We start from the raw sequence: 21,998 nt of genomic DNA on the forward strand, positions 1-21,998 counted from the left end.
GGAATAGGGCTGGGAGGCAAAAAAAATAATTTGAAGGATTTATCTCTGTTGATTCTGTAGAAATTGAACTTACTAATTTATCTCATCAAAACTTAATATTAAGATATACAGGTATACCTTGGCTATACTGAGGCTGGAATTGCTAAGTGATGCAGTCATAAAGACCAATATCATCATGTGACCATGCTACTTAGCAACAGTAGTTCCAGAAGCCCTGGTTGCTGTTGTTTGTAAGGACTGTACCAGTCATTAAGCAAGGACCTCACATACATGACCACGACTTACCACTTCTTGCCCTCTTCCCCATTGATTGTTTCTGAGAAGCCGGCAGGAAAAGTCATAAGTATCACTTATTCATCAGCACAAATTTCAGGAGTTGCTGAACAAATGGATGTAAGCCATGGGCTATCCTTAGAGGTTCACCAAAAATGTGTGTTCTATATCACCTAAATTGTCTCAGAAAGTTATATATTGAAATACAACATTTTTAATTCACATTCCCTAGCTTTCAGCTGATAAATCTTTCATGGAAATCCAGGCATCTAGAACAAGTATGTTTGGGTTACATTGATAAGTCATCTTGATTTGCCAAATTCCAAGAAGCTGCTGTTACAAAGTCATTTACCGTAATCAAAAAGAATAAAAGTTGCAAGCACAAAATTAAAAGAAGTTAGAATAACTTGGCCTATTTGCATGTGAAGGGAACTAGCATATTCCTTGATTACTATAATGTCGGTACATCTGACTCAGCCTCATCATATTTGCCACCTGCTTTCTCAATAACTCTTAAAGGGAAGCAGAAGATGCAATTTAGGAATACAAACTCTTTTAACAATTTGAAATATAGCCTATTTCAACTCCAAATTAAATAAAGGCTCTGAAATCAATATCAAATTAAGTATATTTGCCATTCACATCATCTGTACCTCATGAGTCAGAAGTCTTATTTCCTGGGAAAGCATCATCATTAGCACCATATTGATAAATATAAATATTATATTATTATATTCTGAAACAGCCAAGATGCTGACAGAGTTGGTATTCTTGGCTGCTATCCTAAAGCTCAGAAGTTGGTGCCAAGAAAAAGATATGGACTCTCACTGATGAAGTGTTGAGCTTCTGGCCTACTGCTATTAAGATTCCTTTCCAGGTCTCCATAGCTGTAGCTGGTGAGCACCAATACCAATGTTCAAGGCAGAAAGGTCAATCCATTGGAGGAAGGGGATGGATTTGCCATCAACTTCATGACAGTAAGCATTAAGTGATTAACACTAGCTAACTCCTTTATAATCAGAATGAGCCACTTTTCTAACATATTTAAATGAATAATTTTAATTTTGGAGATAAGTATTTAGAGTTATCATCTTTATTTCTGTCAGGATAGTGTTCACCAAGAACATAACTGAATGGACACTTTAGAAAAGTACCAGGATAATTGAGGTCTGCTTGTACTTTAGATAGAAAACATTCTGTTCAGTAATCCATTGAAAGTTTTAGATATACTGTATAGACAAAGATTCACAGAGCTACATAGCTAATTCTTTACCATAAGGATTTTGGTTTTGGATCATAACTCCATTTTCCAATGGCATATGACAAATTACATTGTAGTTAAGATTCTTCAAAAGATAGTTATGAGGATTTCTCATAATTCAAAATAAAATGTATAAAACGCATGATACCTGTGTTTTTAAATACATCTAAATTACTCCCTAAATTTAAATATAGAGATATCAGAGGAGAAAATATAAATAGTCATATATTTGTCACATTTCTACTTGTTTAGTTATATTGATGTGAAACTCTTGTACTTTATGGGAGCAATATTATCTCCTCATATTATCTATTTGGGTTGGGGTTTCCCCGCCCCCCCCCCCCCCCCAGACCTGGTCAATAAGTGTGGTAAACCATGGATTATTTCTGCAGTGCAAATAAATGTTCCCCTTTTACTAAAGTCAAAAGAGGGTTTCTAAGTTTTCATTTTTAAAAAGTCAAGTCTTAAATTGTCCTGAGATAAAAGTTCCTAAAATCAACACAGGAAATGAATTTAAATATGGTATCTCAATCATATTGGAAAAGTATTTTTAAGAATAAATGTAGCTGAAAAACAGGATGTGAATATTCTTATTTTCCTAATTAGAAGGAAGAAAAAATACAATGAACAAGAAAAAACTGAAAAAAATTATCCTACTTCTGTTGTGGATTTTAAAAAGTGATCATTTTAATGGAGCAACCTTTTTCCAATACAACCTCAAAGAAATCTAATTTACTCAGAAATAATGTTGATTTAAAGAGATAATCCTCATACAATAGACAGGGAATAATACTATTCAGTGTTGAAATGAACTTCAAAGGTGAATCCAAACTTTCAAAATTTAGATGCACAATATTTTTTAAAACAAGGTGGACGAGTGGGTGCCTGCGGATCTTAGTATGCCTGGAAACATTCTGTTTCCTATCTTCAGATTCTTGCCCCCATTTTGTAAAAAGATCCCTTGAATTTAAATAACTAAGCATAGGAAACTAATAACACAAAGTAAGGACCCAGAAAGAAGCATTAGCTTCTTTCATCAAATATTCTGAGTCCCATTCTTAGAAAACTGGTTATAGCAAATTGTAACAGCAAAAGCCTCACTGACCTTCTCAATCAGAAAAAAAAGTAGTAGGAAATGTGAAGAATCCTGCATTGCTAGGGAGATTAACAAAGCAACTTTGCCAAATTGACATTGGGTAAATGGATGTTTTGGGATCAGCCACCAATACTGTGAAAATCATTTTGTAAGAACTCCAGTGATAAATTCTAAGCCAAGTACAGTGGTACCTCTACCTAAGAACGCCTCTATTTACGAACTTTGCTAGATAACCTACAAAAAGATATTGACAAAATTGAACGGGTCCAAAGACGGGCTACAAGAATGGTGGAAGGTCTTAAGCATAAAACGTGTCAGGAAAGACTTAATGAACTCAATCTGTATAGTCTGGAGGACAGAAGGAAAAGGGGGGACATGATCGAAACATTTAAATATATTAAAGGGCTAAATAAGGTCCAGGAGGGAAGTGTTTTTAATAGGAAAGTGAACACAAGAACAAGGGGACACAATCTGAAGTTAGTTGGGGGAAAGATCAAAAGCAACATGAGAAAATATTATTTTACTGAAAGAGTAGTAGATCCTTGGAACAAACTTCCAGCAGACGTGGTAGATAAATCCACAGTAACTGAATTTAAACATGCCTGGGATAAACATATATCCATCCTAAGATAAAATACAAAAAATAGTATAAGGGCAGACTAGATGGACCATGAGGTCTTTTTCTGCCGTCAGACTTCTATGTTTCTATGTTTCTATGTTTCTATAAGAACCGGGTATTCAAGATTTTTTTGCCTCTTTTCAAGAACCATAGAATCAAAGAGTTGGAAGAGACCTCCAAGGTCATTGGGTCCAAACCCCGGCTCAATGCAGGATTCATTGACCATTTCCCACTTACAAACCTGAGCCTCCAAAACTGTAACCGGAAAAGGCGGGGAGAAGCCTCTGTGGGGCCCCTCTAGGAATCTCCTGGGAGGAAACAGGGACGGAAAAGGCGGGGAGAAGCCTCTGTGGGGCCTATCTAAGAATCTCCTGGGAGGAAACAGGGCCTCCACACTCCCTGTGGGTTTTAAAAAACTATTATTATTATTTATTTGTCATACAAATATAGTATTGTATTGTAGCATGTTTAACATGATATAAGGATAAAGTAGAGAGAGAAAAGATAAAAACACATTAGGACAGGAACGGTAGGCACAAAGGTGCACTTATGCACGCCCCTTACTGACCTCTTAGAAAAGGGGAGAGGTCTATTGTAGATAATGTAAAGTTGAAGATTTTGGGATTGGGGGAAGAAACAACAGAGTCCGGTAGTGAATTCCAGGCGTTGACCCATTCCGTTCCAGGTTTCCCCAATCGCACACATTATTTGCTTTTATATTGATTCCTAAGGGGAAAATTGCTGCATCTTACGAACTTTTCTACTTAAGAATCTGGTCATGGAACAAATTAAGTTCATAAGTAGAGGTACCACTGTAGGTTTTTTTATCCTTACTTTAAAGGGTACTTCTGTACTGAAGAGCCCATACATTTCTCTTTGCCAGTCACTTACTTAACAGTTCAAAATCTTTTCTCCTTTGATATGTGGTGTAAATCTACATATTCATTAATTCATTTTCGGTTGAGTATAGGCTTCCTTGTGTATGGTCCCTTTCAACTATGTTGGATCTTAGCTTCCATCACCCAGAATGGACCTTAGCTAGGGACATTGTGAACATATGATTTCAACACAACTAAATGTCACCAGATTAAAGGAAGAACACTTTAGAAATGCTCCATATGAAGGCTACTTGTATTTCTCTTACATGAAGTGTCCATGATCAGGCTCATGGAAACATATTTTTAAAAGCTGCATGCTTGTAAACTTTTTTGTTTTCATTTTCTTTTAAAATTTATTTACTCACACACCTCTTCACTCAACTTGATTTTAATTTAGATATTTTAAATTTTAAAATAATAACCAGAGCCTGGGATGCTGCGAAACATATATATCAGCCTCTAATAAGAATGTCCCTAGGCCTTGTGGGCATCCTATAAAAGTCCTTAGGAAATAAAAATTGATGGGTAGCTACGATAATACTGAAAAAGGCCCACCTTTTCAAGATAGGCTAAGTAGTGAGGAGCAAACGCTTTTGTTGACTTTCCAATAAATGGGTATTTTGGTGTTTATCATAGACCCCATTCCTAGACACATCATTTTCTAAAAATGCCCCAAAGCTACCAAATGTGCCTCTGAGGTTGTCCCATCTTTTTCTAAACACTTGATCATTAAATTATAGAGCCATTAATAGCATTATAAAAAACTTGTTAACTATGCAACTAATCAGGAGGAGGAAAACTTGTTATACCACTTTGCCGTGTTCTGAGTCACATATCCTTTGTAGCATTTGTAAACTGTTGATGTTAATTGCATCAACTCAAAATGGGCTCTCAAAGTTGCAGTTTTGCAACTGAACAAAGAATTCAGGTTCTATCTATATTCTATTTGAAATCAATGGAAAAAAATCCCAGAAATATTCATTGTACTGCCTTGCAGCTTCAAGGCAATTAAGGACATTGCTTGGTAATTCACGAGCAGCCATTACATCAACTCAGCAAAAGAAACAAATATACAAATTATTTATTTTTCACGGAAGAAAGTATGTTAAAATACATGTCCTTAATCTTTAACTTGGGATCCGTTAGACTTTTTTCTTGAGTTTTTGTTTTTTTGGGGTGTGTGTTCCATCTTGCACAGGAACCTGGTTTCTCCATTTGACATTACAATATGTTAGGGAATTTATTTTTTGTCGTGAGCATGATGTCAAAAAGAAAGGCACTGATGTCACAGGCTCTCTAGTGCAATAACAAGGGATGAAAAGAAACGACAGGGTACCATGTTCCTCCTGAAACTTATTTATATTAAAATAAAGGTGATATATTCACTGGAAGCACCAAATTAGTCTAACACTGGCAACTGCTACAATAGCCAGTGTGTGAATTCATGCTACCTAAGGACCAAGAAACACACTCACACAAGAAACATGATCTCTCTTAACAACCAAGATACATATATGCTTTTCCAACACTTAAAAAAACCCCCATATATTGAAGATTCAAAGTTATAATAATAATAATAACAACAGAGTTGAAAGATACCTTGGAGGGTTTCTAGTCCAATTGCTCCTTGCTCAGGCAGGAAACCCTATACCAGTGATGGCAAACTTTTTTTCCTCGGGTGCCAAAAAAGCGTGGGCATGCACTATTGTGCATGCGCGAGAGCCCACATCCATAATTCAATGCCTTGGGAGAGCGAAACAGCTTCCTACACCCCATGGAGGCCCTCTGGAGGCTGGAAATGGCCTGTTTCCCAACTTCTGGTCGGCTCAGTAGGCTCATGTTTTACCCTCCCCAGGCTCCAAAGGCTTCCCTGGAGCTGAAGGAAGGTAAAAATGCCTTCCACATCCCCCCAGAGGCTCTCTGGAAGCCAAAAAAATGCCCTCCCACAGCGTCTGTGTCAGCCAAAAATATGCTAACCAGCATAAGCAATCATGTTGGAGCTGAGCTAGGGCAACAGCTCGCGTGCCAGCAAATATGGCTCCATGTGCCACCTGTGGCACACATGCCATAGATTCGCCATCACTGCACTATACCATTTCAGACAAATGATTGATCAATCTCTTCTTGAAAACTTCCAGTGTTGGACCATTCACAACTTCTGGACACAAGTTGTTAACTCTTCTAACTTTCAGGAAAGTTCTCCTTTGTTTTAGGTTGCTTCTCTTCTTGATTAGTTTCAACCCATTGCTTCTTGTCCTTTTTATATCATGGTGACCAAAACTGAATGCAGTATTCCAAGTGTGGCCCTACCAAGCCATTATATAGTGGTATTAACACTTCATGCGATCTTGATTCTATTGCTCTGTTAAGATCTGTGAAGTGTTAATACCACTATATAATGGGCCACACTTGGAATACTGCATTCAGTTTTGGTCACCACGATGTAAAAAGGATATTGAGACTCTAGAAAGAGTGTAGAGAAGAGCAACAAAGATTATAGGGGACTGGAGGCTAAAACATATGAAGAATGGTTGCAGGAACTAGGTGTGTCTAGTTTAATGAAAAGAAGGACTAGGGGAGACATGATAGCAGTGTTCCAATATCTCAGGGGTTGCCACAAAGAAGAGGGAGTCAGGCTATTCTCGAAATCACCTGATGGTAGGATAAGAAGCAATGGGTGGAAACTAATCAAGGAGAGAAGCAACTGAGAATTGAGGAGAAATTTCTTGTCAGTTAGAACAATTGATCAGTGGAACAGCTTGCCTCCAGAAGTTGTGAATGCTCCAACACTGGAAGCTTTTAAGAAGATGTTGCATAACCATTTGTCTTAAATAGTGTAGGGCCTCCTGCCCAAGCAGGGGGTTGGATTAGAAGACCTCCAAGGTCTTCTAATCCAACCCCTTTGTTGTTTTGTTGTTGTTTGTTATTATTGTTGTTGTTGTTGTTGTTGTTGTTATTACTTTGAATTTCTAGTATATGAATTATTTGACTTGCTGTCTTGTTTCTTAATGCTAGCAAGGCATGTTGTGTTTCATTCACTATGAGATCCAAATCAAAATCTGGAAATAGAAGGTAGAGTAGGAGATGGGACATTAAATGCAAAAAAAGAAGTCATTGATCAGAAAAAAATGTACTTTTTGCTAAAAACAGGGTGGGAAATAAAGCTCAAGAAAAGCCCACAAAAGATCTACCATTTAATGTTGCAAGTTCATGAGAATGTAGGAAGTTCTCACAGGGAGGGACGGTTAATTTCAGAAAATGAGTGAAGACAACCCTTTTGGATGGAAAAAGCATTGTGAAGAAGCTAGTGAAGCTAAAAGTTAAAAGGATAATGCCCCACAGTGTAGGCTTCCTGAAGTAGCTTAGTAGTTGTACTGGCGCTGGCATGGTTGGTAGACAAAGTGGCCTTGGGGTTTGGCCCGCTGTGGGCGGCACTCTCTGGCACGGTTCTGCCTCTTCATGACTTTCTGACTCAACTTGTGCTTCTCTGCCAACTGCTTTGCTCTCTGGATCCGGCGCACTTGATTGACCTTCTCCAAGATGGCAGCCTTGGTAGCAAGAGAAGTGGAGTGGTGTTGGGGACGGCGCTGTAAACAGTTTTCAGGTATTTCACTGAAGAAATAAAAGACATACAGGGTGAGGTGGACGCAGCACTTTTGATACGGCAAGCACCTACTTCGAAGCACAAAGGGCATATCATTTTCTCTAAATAGCGAAAGAGTGATTCACAAATAACTAATGTAAGCAACTCATCCATAACTGTAATAAGGAACACAAGCTACAACTCCCACAATCTACAACAAAATGAACAATAGTTGTGTCTATAGTCCAGGGGTGTCAAACTTGATTTCATTGAGGACCATGTCATGGTTGTGATTTGTTGGTTTTTTTAAAGAAAATATAATCTTTATTGGAGATAAATAGGGGAAGGGATACATAAAACAAAAGGACTATACGAATATTGGTACAAATGTATATGAATTTAGAATAAATTATAAATCAAAATACACACACATATAAAAGAAAATAAGACTAAAGAGAGAGTAAGAGAAGGAAAGGAAAAGGGAAAGGAAAGAGAAGAGGAAAAATTAAAAATAAAAGAAAGAAGAAAGAAAGAAAGAAGAAAGAAAGAAAGAAAGAAGAGTTAAATTCGTATCTATAAATTTATCAGATGTTGTAAATGGTGTCAACTTATCTATTGACTCTATTACTCTACAGCTTTTAAGATCTTTACTATCAATATAGATGAAAGTTTTAAGTTTCTAAACTTGAGTTAGAGTTTAGATTTTGTTGTTTTGAATTTGTTCATCCTTTTATCAATGATTCATAATGTTATTTTATAAGTTCATGGGATAGTTGTTTGGGTGAAGCGTAAAAGGATCATGATGGAGTTGCATGTTGTCTTTTCTCCAGCCAGATGTACCATTTGTTCCACGAGGGTTGTGTTTGACCTCAGGGGGCCAGGTGGGCATGGCCAGGGTGGGCATGAGCAGCTCGACATCCTGCAGGCCTTGTATGGGCCTGCTAGGCTCCATTTTTGGCTGCAACAGCCTCCTGCAGCCCTCTACTGGCAAAAATAGAGCCTGGCAGGACCACACGCAGCCCTCCGAATTCCATTTTTGCTGGCAGAGGTACCGTGGGCCAGTCCTTCACTGTTTCCAGGGAAGTCCCATGGGCCAGATCTAAGCACCCCAGGGGCCGGATCCAGCCTGTGGGCCTTGAGTGTGACACTCCTGTCATAGGCAATTCATGAAATGTCCCTTCCTCCTACTTTTTTAAGGGGTAAAGTTATGTAACTATGAATCTGTTCAGGCAGGCAGTTCAGCTATGCAGTGAAAACCAAAGGAGAGCAGGGGGCATATTTGAGCGTGTGTCTGCTGTAATGTACATTCACTATCCTCCATAGATAGCAAAATTCCTGGGTTATTTCATTCCAGCACGTAAGGAAAAGTACTGATATAAACAACATTAGTAAGTGTTTTTAGCCTGTCTATATGATTCTATTCACAGAGAGGAATGAGACACCCAAATAGGAATACTGTCATACTTGTGGGCTGGAGCTCAAAAATATGAACGTCAGCCGATGAAAGTTGATAATATCTGAGTATATTTTTTTTCTGTTACATCAAAGAATCCATTTGGGCGGGTGGGGGACATTTAACTGGGAGAATGACACTCCTGCTAGCCTAATAAAATAGGAAGTGATAGTCAAATCAGAACTTTGCAGCATTTGCAAAAATGAAATTCTTTAAACATTCTGTTTACAACGAATAATAAAACCTGGTCACATGTACTTTAAAGAAAGTCCCACAGATTTCACAGAGCCTTTAAAGAAAAGGAGAGAGAAGTTTTCCCAAGTTGTTGCAATCCCCCCTAACTATTTAGGTTTCTCATATACTTACCTGGGTATACTTTTATATAAGTTTAAATGTATATATACAATATTCTGTTTGCAATGCTGAGAGATGTAATCTCAAAACATTGAGTACCCAGCAGCTCAGAAAATGTTGGACTATAGCAGTGATGGTGAACCTTTTTTTCCTCAGGTGCCGAAAGTGTGTGCGTGCGTGCTATCACGCCCACGCCCATAATTCAATGCCCAGGGAGGGCAAAAACAGCTTCCCCCACCCCCCGGAGGCCCTCTGGAGGCCAGAAACGGACTGTTTTCCAAATTCTGGTGGGCCCAGTAGGTTCGTGTTTCGCCTTCCCCAGGCTGCAAAGGTTTCCCTCGAGCCGGGGAGGGTAAAAACGCCTTCCCTCATCCCCTGGAGGCTCTCTGGAAGCCAAAAATGCCCTCTCAGAGCCCCTATGTGAGCCAAAAATCATCTGGTCAGCACACACAAGCACATTGGAGCTAAGCTAGGGCAATAGGTTGCGTGCCAGCAGATATGGCTCCGCGTGCCACCTGTGGCACCCGTGCCATAGGTTCGCCATCACTGGGCTATAGTATATTTTTTCCTAGCTGTGAAATTTGTGAAGAAAAGCATGGGAGGCTCTTAGTAAAGGAATGAAACTATTAGGGCCTGCCCTGAACTTACTTCTCCTGGATGTTCTCCTCAGGATCCTCTCTTTCCACAATGATGCTGGTGGTGGTGGTGACATATACAGACATGCTGGGATGCTCAATCAAGAGGTCCTCCATGGGGTTGCTCTCCATACTGACAGGATCAGGACCTTCTGCAGTAAAACAGGGGGGAGGAGTAACAAACCAACTCTCATCCATCAAGCAGGGGTCAGGCTGAGAGGGCGTGGGCCTGCTGACACAGTCACTGAGGGAGTGGGGTGAAGGCGTGGTAGGTGAAAGGGACCCATGGCGGCAACGGGAAGCGCAAACAGAATCCTTCTCACCTACCCGCTGCTCAGTGCCAAGACTTGAAGCCAAACTATCTAATAAGAGATGGCAGCAATCACCGGCCACACAAAATGGGGACAGCCAGAACAGCAGCAACAGTAACACAAACAAAATTAAAAAAAAGAGAACATCATCGTAGTGCAAAGCCATTCAACGGGAATGCATGGCAGTGCAGGGTGCATACAGGAAGGAAAACAGTGCACACATTCAATATATTCAATGGATGGGAAGGAAGAGGAGAGGAAGGGAGAAGGGAGGAGAGGAGGAGAGAAAGGAGGGGCATTATTAGTGAAAAAGATACCCCAAAGGCATTGGTGTGACTCATCTTGAAGTCTTTCCTATGGTTTAGGATTGCCCCAAAATATTTTATTAGCCTGTGACACCAATACTCAGCATCACTTGAGATTGCAGCTGTGTGTCACTTGAGGTGTGCTTTCTGAATTTTTTTGGCACATTGTCAGGTACCCCGGTTGGTATAAATCTCTCTGTGTGCTATTTTATTTGTGGCTGTAAATCAAGTCTACTTCAGTTGCCCGTGTAAATATCCCAATAATTATCATGCTGTGTAAAACAGGGAGATAAATATCCTGAACCAAATCAGGCAGCGGGTAAGGCTGCTGGGTTATTAAATAGCCAAACAGACAAAAGAGTGAGAAGAATATTTGCAAATAATAAGAATGCCTAAATCTCTCCCAAAGAGTAAAAATCAATTGCTGATGAGCTATAGATTCTAATGTCTTTAAATGCGTACTATTCTAAATTCAAGGAGATTACAGCAAGACTTTATTTTTGAAAAAAGGAACAAAAAATGATTCAATAAGGAAACTTGGGAACAGGGAGGATGACTTAAAATTAAATGGGTGGCATCTCCAGTAGACAAGGATTGGTTTAAAGTGCCCCCTGCATTAAAATTAACCTCCTATCTTATCCTACTAAAATTGACCCAATCACCACACATTGGAAGAGAGATTTTTTTTAAAAAAATTAATAAATCCTATAAATTTTTGAGCGATCTCAGCTGCATAATTTTAGCAAACATTGCACCAAAATTTGTTGTATAATTGTCAATTTGCAACAGTTCTGTCTTTTCTCAGGCTCACATAATAACCTCATTGGCTTTACTTAATTTTTCCAGTTTCAGGGAGGAAAATAAGATTGTTTCAAAGAGTTGCTTTAGGTGCTGTGTTTGTATGCCACACGCTTCAAAACACCTCTTTGGATTAAATATAAAGCAGTGGTGAAATCCAATTTTTTTTTCTACCAGTTCTGTGGGCGTGGTGTGGCTTGGTGGGCGTGGCTTGGTGGGAATGGCCGGGAAAGGATACTGCAAAATTCCCATTCCCTCCCCACTCCTGGGGGAAGGATATTGCAAAATCTGCATTCCCACCCCACTATGGGGCCAGTCAGAGGTGGCATTTGCCAGTTCTTCAAACTATTCAAAATTTCCACTACCAGTTCTCCAGAATCTGTCAGAATCTGCTGGATTTCACACCTGATGTAAAGTATTACACATTCCTATTATACATGTAAACCTCAAATGCTATCACCAACTTTGCATTGCAATGACCCAATTCTCTTCCAGCTCCTACATAATATAGAAACATAGAAACATAGAAAAATTGATGGCAGAAAAAGACCTCATGGTCCATGTAGACTGCCCTTATACTATTTCCTGTATTTTATTTTAGGATGGATATATAGTGGTACCTCGTGATACGAACCCCTAGTGATACGAACCCCTCGTGATATGAACCCGGGGTTCAGAAATTTTTTGCCTCTTCTTACAAACTTTTTTTGGCTTACGAACCCACCACAGATCGCAAAATGGTGTTTTGCTGGGCGCCGCTGCCCGGCTGTCACCTTTTAAAACAGCCGGGGGGCTTCTCGGCATTCTCCCGAACCCGAACCCTTCTTCGTGACATCAAAGCTCCACCCATGGAATTCCCTATTGGGATTCCCCACCTCCTTTCGAGCCTCCAGATCGGCCAAAAACGCTTCTCGGCGTTTCTCAGCGTTCTCCCGAACCCGAGAAGCGCCACCCTGCTGTAACCTTCTGAAACAGCTGGGCGCTTCTCGGTGGCCTCCGGAATCCGAACCTGAACCCGAACTTCCGGGTTCGGCGTTCAAGAGAACACTGAGAAGCCCCCCGGCTGTTTCAGAAGGTGACAGCTCGGCGGCGGCGCTTCTCGGGTTCGGGAGAACGCCGAGAAGCCCCCCGGCTGTTTTAAAAGGTGACAGCTGGGCGGCGGCGCCCAGCGGAGCGCCATTTTGCTATTTTTTTTTCTTTTTGCACGCATTAATCGCTTTTACATTGTTTCCTATGGGAAACAATGTTTCATCTTACGAACTTTTCACCTTACGAACCTACTTCCGGAACCAATTAAGTTCGTAAGACGAGGTATTACTGTATGTTTATCCCAGGCATGTTTAAATTCAGTTACTGTTAACAACCACATCTGCTGGAAGTTTGGTCCAAGCATCTACTACTCTTTCAGTAAAATAATATTTTCTCACGTTGCTTCTGATCTTTCCCCCTACTAACCTCAAATTGTGCCCCCTTGTTCTTGTGTTCACTTTCCTATTAAAAACACTTCCCTCCTGAATTTGTGGTCTTTGTAGCAGGGGGGGAAAAGGCCCGACTATCTAGGAACTCATACCAAAAGCTGGGATGGCGACACCCTTAAATTATGCAGCCAGATGGCTTTTCTTCCAGCTTGCAACATCGATTGTGTCAGGAGAGAGCCTTTACATAAGAGATTGGGGAGGGGGAGGGAGAATGGCCCATTTTAGCCCAGAGACTGGGAAGGAAGATGAAGCCTATTTGTCACAGGCAGTTTATATAAGCAGAGAAAACCAAGCTGAACAGGTGGATTTTTTTTCATAGGCACCAAAAAACTGACTTGAAAAATGGTGGTGAAGTTTGTTGACAAGGCTTCTTTTCAAAATCTACAGCCCTAGAGAGCTCCCAATTCAGGCAGAGGGAGTGGAATTAGCCAACGGTTCCCACAAACAGGAAAGCAGGCCACGTTTAATCCACCAGATTGGCTATTGTCACACATGGCAAAAACAGACTTTTTGCTATTTGAATAGTGCCACAGCTGAGCTGGAAGAAAATATGTTTGGCTGTTAAGGAGGCTGATGTCATGGGAACATAGCAGCATGTTGCTATGTCAGAACTGATGTAAACATCACTTGCGGAGAACCCTTGGGGGTTGATTTTCAGGACACAAAAGCTGCTGCAGTTGACAGAGATTTGGGACTGTATCCCGCACTATATTTTTGCACAAAGTCAATGCATACAGTATTTGTTCTTTATTGAATTTGCCTTTATGTTGCCATTTTCTTTGCTGTTGCAGTCATTCCCAATGTGATATTCATGCCCAGGTACAGTATATGGGATACTCAGGCATGGGTTGCTGCTACCGTTGCTACTAGTGCACTGCGCACGCAGGTTCGCTTCTTCTGCCTGCGCCCGTGTGCATTCCAGCGAGATTTTACTTCTGCACATGTGCAGAAGCAAAACTTAAGATTTAAGATTTAATTGGATTTGTATGCCACCCCTCTCCGAGGACTCGGGGCAGCTCACAGCATGTACAGAAAAAACAGGAAACAGTAATAACAATCCAATTAATAATACATTAAAAACAATCTTTAAAACCCCTATCAATACCGTTCATTCAACAATCAAACTAAATCATTCATTGGTTCAGGGGGGAAGATCTGCGGAACGACAGGCCTGGCAGCAAAGTTGAGTTTTTAAACTCTTTCGGAAGGTGAAGAGGGTGGGGGCAGTACGAATCTCTGGGGGGAGCTGATTCCAGAGGGCCCCCCCCCACAGAGAAGGCTCTTCCCCTAGGTCCCACCAGCCCACATTGGTCGATGGGACCCTAAGGAGACCAACTCTGTGGGACCTCACCAGTCACTGGGATTTGTATGGCAGAAGGCAGTCTCGGAGATAGTCTGGTCCTATGCCATGTAGGGCTTTAAAGGTCATAACCAAAATCTCACTGGAACGCGCACACACAAGGGAAGCGAAGCTGCGCTTGCAGCTCAACTTTCGCTACCGGCTCTGCATCCTTATCCATACATGTAACAATCCACTGCTGGTGGTTCCTTGCTCAATAGTAGTAACTGTGAGAGGGATCTTGAAGTCCTAGTGGACAACCATTTAAATATGAGCCAGCAGTGTGCAGCAGCTGCCAAAAAAGCCAACACAATTCTAGGCTGCATTAACAGAGGGATAGAATCAAGATCACATGAAGTGTTAATACCACTTTTTAAGGCCTTGGTAAGGCCACACTTGGAATACAGCATTCAATTTTGGTTGCCACAATGTAAAAAATGTTGAGACTCTAGAAAGAGTGCAGGGAAGATCAAAAGAGATGATTAGGGGACTGGAGGATAAAACATATGAAGAAAATGGTTGCAGGAACTGGGTATATCTAGTTTAATTGAAAGAAGGACTAGGGGAGACATGATAGCAGTGTTCCAATATCTCAGGGCCTGCCACAAAGAAGAGGGAGTCAGGCTATTCTCCAAATCACCTGAGGGCAGGACAAGAAGCAATGGGTGGAAACCAATTAAGAAGCAAAGCAACCTAGAATTGAGGAGAAATTTCCTGACAGTTAGAACAATTATTGTAATCAGTGGAACAGCTTGCCTCCAGAAGTTGTGAATGCTCCAACACTGGAAGTTTTAAAGAAGGTGTTGGATAAACATTTGTCTGAAGTAGTGAAGGTTTGTAGGGTTTCCTGCCCAAGCAGGGGGTCAGACTAGAAGATCTCCAAGGTCCCTTCCAACTCTGTTGTTTCTATTTCTAACATGATATTCCAGAAATCTCTGCCATCTAAATTAGAATATGTGTATTGCAATGCCTTTTTTCCTTGATTTGTTGTACTCAAACTTAAGGTTTGGAAGTGTGTTTGCTGACTCAGATCATTGCATAAAATAGAGTATTTTAAAAGTCTAATTTTCACAGTGCTTCTATGAGAACCAAATTGGACTTTTCTATGGCTATCATTATCCAAGCCTATAGGCACAGCACTAAGGTTACACATGGAGACATTTGCTTTAGTTACTGGGACACTGTGGGCGACCCAAATTAAGTCTTTGGTTAGATCTGCTGACCTTTTGGCATGGGATTATCTAAATAAAAATTAAGTGGCCTCTTGTTATGATCAAACAACAGAGCTCTTTCCCTGTGCTGTTTTTCCTAATTCTGAATCACCCTGCCTCAAAACATCTCTAACTGCAGAAGGAAAAAAGCATTGGCTGCTGCAACAAGTCTTATTCTATTCTCCATAATAGAGAAGGAAAACTTGTTTCTTCCAAAGGCTAGCAGGAACTCCAAAACCACCCCAAAAGTACCAATGGATTACAGTGATATCTCGTCTTACGAACTTAATTGGTTCCGGGACGAGGTTTGTAAGGTGAAAAGTTTGTAAGATGAAACAATGTTTCCCCTAGGAATCAATGAAAAAGCGATTAATGCATGCAAGCCCAAAACTCCTTTTGCCAGCCGAAGCACCTGTTTTTGCAGTGCTGGAATTCCCCTGAGGCTCCCCTCCATGGAAAACCCCACCTGCGGACTTCCATGTTTTTGTGATGCTGCAGGGGAATCCCCTGAGACTCCCCTCCATGCTGCAGGGGAATCCCAGCAGCACAAAAACGGGTGCTTCGCTAGCAATGGAAGTCCGGAGGTGGGGTTTTCCAGTGAGGGGAGCCTCAGCGAAATTGTAGCATCGCAAAAATAAGGAAGTCCTCGAAACCCCACCTCGGGACTTCCATGTTTTTGTGATACTGCAATTTCGCTGAGGCTCCCCTCCCTGAGAAACCCCATCCCTGGACTTCCATTTATTTATTTATTTATTTATTCATTCATTCATTCATTCATTCATTCATTCATTCATTCATTCATTCATTCATTTATTTATTTATTTATTTATTTATTAGATTTTTATGCCGCCCCTCTCCGTTGCCAGCGAAGCGCCCATTTTTGCGCTGATGGGATTCCCCGGCAGCATCGCAAAAACATGGTAGTCCGGAGGCAGTGTTTCCCATGGAGGGGAGTTTCAGGGGAATCCCAGCAGCATAAAAATGGGTGCTTCGCTGGCAACAGACGTCCGGAGGCAGGGCATCCCAGTGGCGGCGGCTTGGGTTTGTAAGGTGAAAATAGTTTGGAAGAAGAAGCAAAAAAATCTTAAACCCCGGGTTTGTATTTCTAAAGGTTTGTATGACGAGGGGTTTGTAAGACGAGGTATCACCGTATTACTGTGACGAAGGGGTAAAATAATTAAGTGCATGTGGTGTGATAAGATTGACCACACTGAATGGAAGTTTCAACTGAAATTATAGCAACTTTTGTTTTTGTCTAGTTTGGGAGAGTCTTCCCGCAACTTTCCAGGTTTGTGGACTGGCCAAGGGTGGGGTGGGGAATCGGATGGTTCTGCATGAGTGGCAGGTAAGCACGTCTGTGCGCTCAGCTCCATTCATACAAGTGGCGGGCACACACACACACTGCTCATGCAAATGGAGTGCACACACATGCACTTGCCCACTGCTTGTGCAATTGGGGATGCATGCGCGTGCTCGCCCACCATTTCCACAGCCCAGATCCAAAGGGCTGAAGACCCAGTACTGCCTCCTCTAGGGTGTTCCTGGGTTTGAGAGCTGGGCATCTCTGCCCTGGTGCAATGGTATGTTGGAAAAACATTGGGGGAACAGGAGGAGGGAGAGCTGCAGACTGGACAACTGGTGTGTGACTAGTATCTCAGCTCACAAAAGGGGTAGAGTGTGGGAAAGATTTCAGAAAAGACCCTCCCTTGTTTTCTAGAGGGTGAAAGGAAAATATGGAATTGTAACATTCTGTAAATATAATCTTGTAATAAAGATAGAGCTTGCACTCTTAAACGTGCTTCTTGTCTGGACTACTTCACTGTGCTAATATCCAGGCAATCCACCACATCTACTGGAGCTCTATGCACAATTCTAGGGTCACTTGTACAAATACACCAACAGACTCTTACTTACACACTATTCTCACATTACCCCTATAATAGTGATTCTCAACCTGGGGGCCGGGACCAGCTTGGGCATCGAAGGACCATTTCACAGGGGTCACCTAAGACCATAGGAAAGGACAAATTTCTCATGGTGTTAGGAACTAAAGCTTCTATTTTGGTGCCTTGGAATATATCTTTACAATCTGAACAATCAGGCATTTACAGGGTGGGTTGTCCCCTCTGACCTTCATGCCAATTAGCTTAAAGCTCAGCTGGGAGAATTGGTGCTAGACTTATGGTTGGGGGTCACCACGACATGAGGAACTGTATTAAGGGGTCGCAGCAGTAGAAAGATTGAGAACCACTGCTCTATAAGGATTAATAACAGTCAGTACGTAATTTAAAACAGAGGGAAACATGGAATTCAATGTGGCCACTGTCAGAATTCTGATCAAAACCAAAACTCCCAGCAGCTTTTTCTAAAATTAAATGGAGAAATCATGGCAGCTCGCCCGGCTTCCATTTCCAAACAGCAGCAGTAATTCTGAATGCTCATGTATTGGGATACAGAAATATAAAGCATAAGCTCTTTTCCAAAGTATTTAAATTAGAATTCTCATAGACAACAAGTTGCATACTGTGTGCCATTGTGCTGATCCAATTATCTCATAGAATTTGACCTAGATTATGATTACTTAATCCAGAGGTGTGCCTCCAAATTTTGAAGTACAGGAGATTATCTTAATTCCCTAAGGACAACAATAGCATATTATTTATTAGCTTGCAAAATATATTGTTTGCAATCTGTCCCTGGAAAGAAGCTTTTCTGAACTAAATGGTACTTAATTTCTCCTTCTAAAACAAATGAATTTTTATAAAAGGCCTTGATCTATTGTAACTCATGTTAATGAGAAACCTGGCCTTAAATTTAATTAGAAATCCAAATCATCTCACAATTAAACATTACTATTTATTCTGCTAGGTGAACTAAGATCTTCCTATAGAAAAAGATTCTGCTTTCTGTTTAAAATGTTTTTTCTTCGTTCTCTCATTTTCTCTTGGTTAGCCTACTATTCTTACTATTAAAAAAGGAAAACTTTAAATCCTTATGATAATCCAATTTATTTGCAAAAACCAAGAAAGCTTTCCATTAGCTTGGTGCTTAAACAGATGACATCTTCCCTCTGTTGCAGAAAAATAATGTTTACATCATCACAGCTGATGGATTTGAAGGTGGTAACTCTGCTGATGTCTTAATAAGCCTTGTGCAATTCTGGTACCAGGAAGAAGGTGATCATAATTATATCCTTGATTATCCAGAGGAACATGTTTAGTTGTTTGTTTTTGTTTCCACCATCACCCCTCAAGCAACCAGCACTGCATTTTAATTAAAATGCATACAGACCAAGGCTATTTTCATATATTCATTACCTATAATGATTATTTTGATTTAAACCAATCTTCTCCAATTGATGCCCTCCAAACCGAATCAGTTTTAATTCCAATACCCCCTGGCTAATACTGACTATGTTGGTTTAGAAATATAGAAATGAAAGAAACACCATATTATATAACTGGATGTTATATAAATTTAATAAAGTATTATATTTTGCAATGGGGGTGGGGGTGATGACTCAGTGGTTAAAGACACTAAGCTTGTCATTTGGAACGCTGACAGCCTGGGTTCAAGACCTGAGTGTTGTATGACAGGATGAGCTGCCAGTAGTTGCTCCAGCTCCTGCCCACCAAGCAGTTTGAAAAAATGCAAATGTGAGTAGATAAATAGGTACCACTTGGGTGGGACAGTAATAGCGTACTGTACACCTTAGTCATGTTAGCCACATAACCACTGAAATGTTTCTGGACAATGCTGACTCCCTCAGCTCAGAAACAGAGATAAGCATCGCCCTCTTGAAAACAACTGGACAAGGGAAATCTTTATCTTTATGTACTATTATTTTATTTGTTTGTTTGTTTGGTTGTTTGGTTGTTTGGTTGTTTGGTTGGTTGGTTGGTTCCTACACCGCCCTTCTCCTGAGACTCAGGGCAGCTTACAACATAAGTAATACATTAAAAACATGTTAGAAATTGAAAAAAATGTAAATTAAAACTAAAACTAACTCCAATAAAACATTTTAAAAACCTTATCGACTCATCTCGTCCAAACATTCAACCCATTCATCCAATCTCCACTCATAACAGGGCTGGAGCAGTATGTCCCAGCTCAATGGTCCCAGTCCTGCTGGCATAAGTGTGTTTTAAGCATGTTCCGAAAGGCCAGGAGAGTGGAAGCAGTGCGAATCTCTGGGGAGAATTTGTTCCACAGAGCTGGAGCCCCCACAAAGAATGCTCTTCCCTTAGGGCCCACCAGCCGACATTGTTTGGCTGAAGGGACCTGGAGAAGGCCACCTTTGTGAGCCCTAACAGGTTGCTGGGATACATGAGGCAAGAGACAGTCCTAAACCTAGACCGACTCTAAAGTGTGCAATAGGGTTGATATTCCTGGAGGCGTCTGTAATATGGTAAATGATTTAGCTTTACTAGATAAATGGTCAAAGCAATGGAAACTGCAGTTTAATGTTTCCAAATGTAAAATAATGCACTTGGGGAAAAGGAATCCTCAATTTGAGTATTGTATTGGCAGTTCTGTGTTAGCAAAAACTTCAGAAGAAAAGGATTTAGGGGTAGTGGTTTCTGACAGTCTCAAAATGGGTGAACAGTGCAGTCAGGCAGTAGGGAAAGCAAGTAGGATGCTTGGCTGCATAGCTAGAGGTATAACAAGCAGGAAGAGGGAGATTATGATCCCGCTATATAAAGTGCTGGTGAGACCACATTTGGAATACTGTTTTCAGTTCTGGAAACCTCACCTACAAAAAGATATTGACAAAATTGAATGGGTCCAAAGTTGGGCTACAAGAATGGTGGAAGGTCTTAAGCATAAAACATATCAGGAAAGACTTAATGAACTCAATCTGTATAGTCTGGAGGACAGAAGGAAAAGGGGGGACATGATTGAAACATTTAAATATGTTAAAGGGTTAAATAAGGTCCAGGAAGGAAGTGTTTTTAATAGGAAAGTGAACACAAGAACAAGGGGACACAATCTGAAGTTAGTTGGGGGAAAGATCAAAAGCAACATGAGAAAATATTATTTTACTGAAAGAGTAGTAGATCCTTGGAACAAACTTCCAGCAGACGTGGTAGATAAATCCACAGTAACTGAATTTAAACATGCCTGGGATAAACATATATCCATCCTAAGATAAAATACAGAAAATAGTATAAGGGCAGACTAGATGGACCATGAGGTCTTTTTTTGCCATCAGACTTCTATGTTTCTATGTTTCTAAGTTTAAAGGTTAAAACCATCACTTTAAATTATGTTCAGATACTAATCGGCAACAAATATTTGCCTGAAACAAATATTATTATTTGTTTCAGGAAATTTTTATGTAACATCCCTCAGTCTCACCAATGCTGGCTGGGTTAGTTCACATACTGCAATGTGTAGGAATTAAAAAGATGGAAATTCTGTGGGCCTTCAGGTATTGCTAAATTGCAATTGTGAGTATGCCCTAACATTGGCCATTTTGTTTAAGCTTATTGGGACTTATAACTCCAGCTATAAATTCTGAAGGGCCACAGGTCAGGAAACAGTCAAGGCAAGGAATTATATTCTTTCCTCCAAATGTCTTTCTCTCATAATGCCACATTCGTAAGACCTGTGTCTCTCATGAAAAAAAGGCAAATCTACATTTAGTTAATTAACAGATTATCCTCATCCTCCACTGGTAGTTCACTTGGCTTCCATTCCTGCCATTCAATGCATTCAGGTTTTATATACTTCCTGTCCTTCTCTAGGGAGAGGTTATGTTTTGAATAACAACTATTACATTGCATGATCAGATGGTGGCATTACAGAGCCCTCGCATCCTGGACATAAACTGTTTCAACTCCTACCCTCAAAACGTTGCTACAGAGCACTGCAACTAGACACAAGAACCGTTTTTTCCTGAACGCCATCACTCTGTTAAACAAATAATTCCCTCAACACTGTCAGACTTTTTACTAAATCTGCACTTCTATTTCTACTAGTTTTTCACATCATTCCTATCATCCTTTTCCTCCCACATAGGACTGTATGACTGTACCTTGTTGCTTGTATCCTAAGATTTTTATTAATATTGATTGTTTCTTCATTGCTTATTTGACCCCTATGACAATCATTAAGTGTTGTACCTCATGATTCTTGACAAATCTATATTTTCTTTTATGTACACTGAGAGCATATGCACCAAAGACAAATTCCTTGTGTGTCCAATCACATTTGGCCAGTAAAGAATTCTATTCTATTCTATTCTATTGAATAGTGGTTTAAAGAAACTTGAAAGATACCAGGCTGACACTCCCTGTCCTTTTAAAGAAATAATTGAGTTAAGCAGTGAAGGGCCGCTCTTCTTACCTGCTACTGGAGCTCCCCTGGAAGCCATCATGGGCACGTGGGCACCCACTGATCAT

General features: G+C 40.5%; 1 protein-coding gene across 8 annotated transcripts in view; it reads right to left on the reverse strand.

The window, feature by feature from the left end:
• Window positions 1–5,192: 5,192 nt before the first annotated feature.
• The window catches only part of TP53INP2 (tumor protein p53 inducible nuclear protein 2), a 48,065-nt gene continuing 31,259 nt past the window's right edge, over window positions 5,193–21,998 (reverse strand). For 4 of the 8 annotated variants that reach the window (XM_070744850.1, XM_070744852.1, XM_070744851.1 and 1 more), the window contains 2 exons: window positions 10,166–10,514; window positions 5,193–7,739 (listed from right to left, as the gene is read on the reverse strand). In XM_070744850.1, the coding sequence (XP_070600951.1) occupies window positions 7,490–7,739; window positions 10,166–10,514 (599 nt within the window). In that variant the 3' untranslated portion in view covers window positions 5,193–7,489. The remainder of the gene's footprint in view (window positions 7,740–10,165; window positions 10,515–21,998) is intronic. The other 4 variants (XM_070744856.1, XM_070744858.1, XM_070744857.1 and 1 more) reach the window with 2 other exon arrangements.

The sequence above is a fragment of the Erythrolamprus reginae genome, chromosome 3, assembly GCF_031021105.1.
Source record: "Erythrolamprus reginae isolate rEryReg1 chromosome 3, rEryReg1.hap1, whole genome shotgun sequence".
NCBI classification, from domain to species: domain Eukaryota; kingdom Metazoa; phylum Chordata; class Lepidosauria; order Squamata; family Dipsadidae; genus Erythrolamprus; species Erythrolamprus reginae.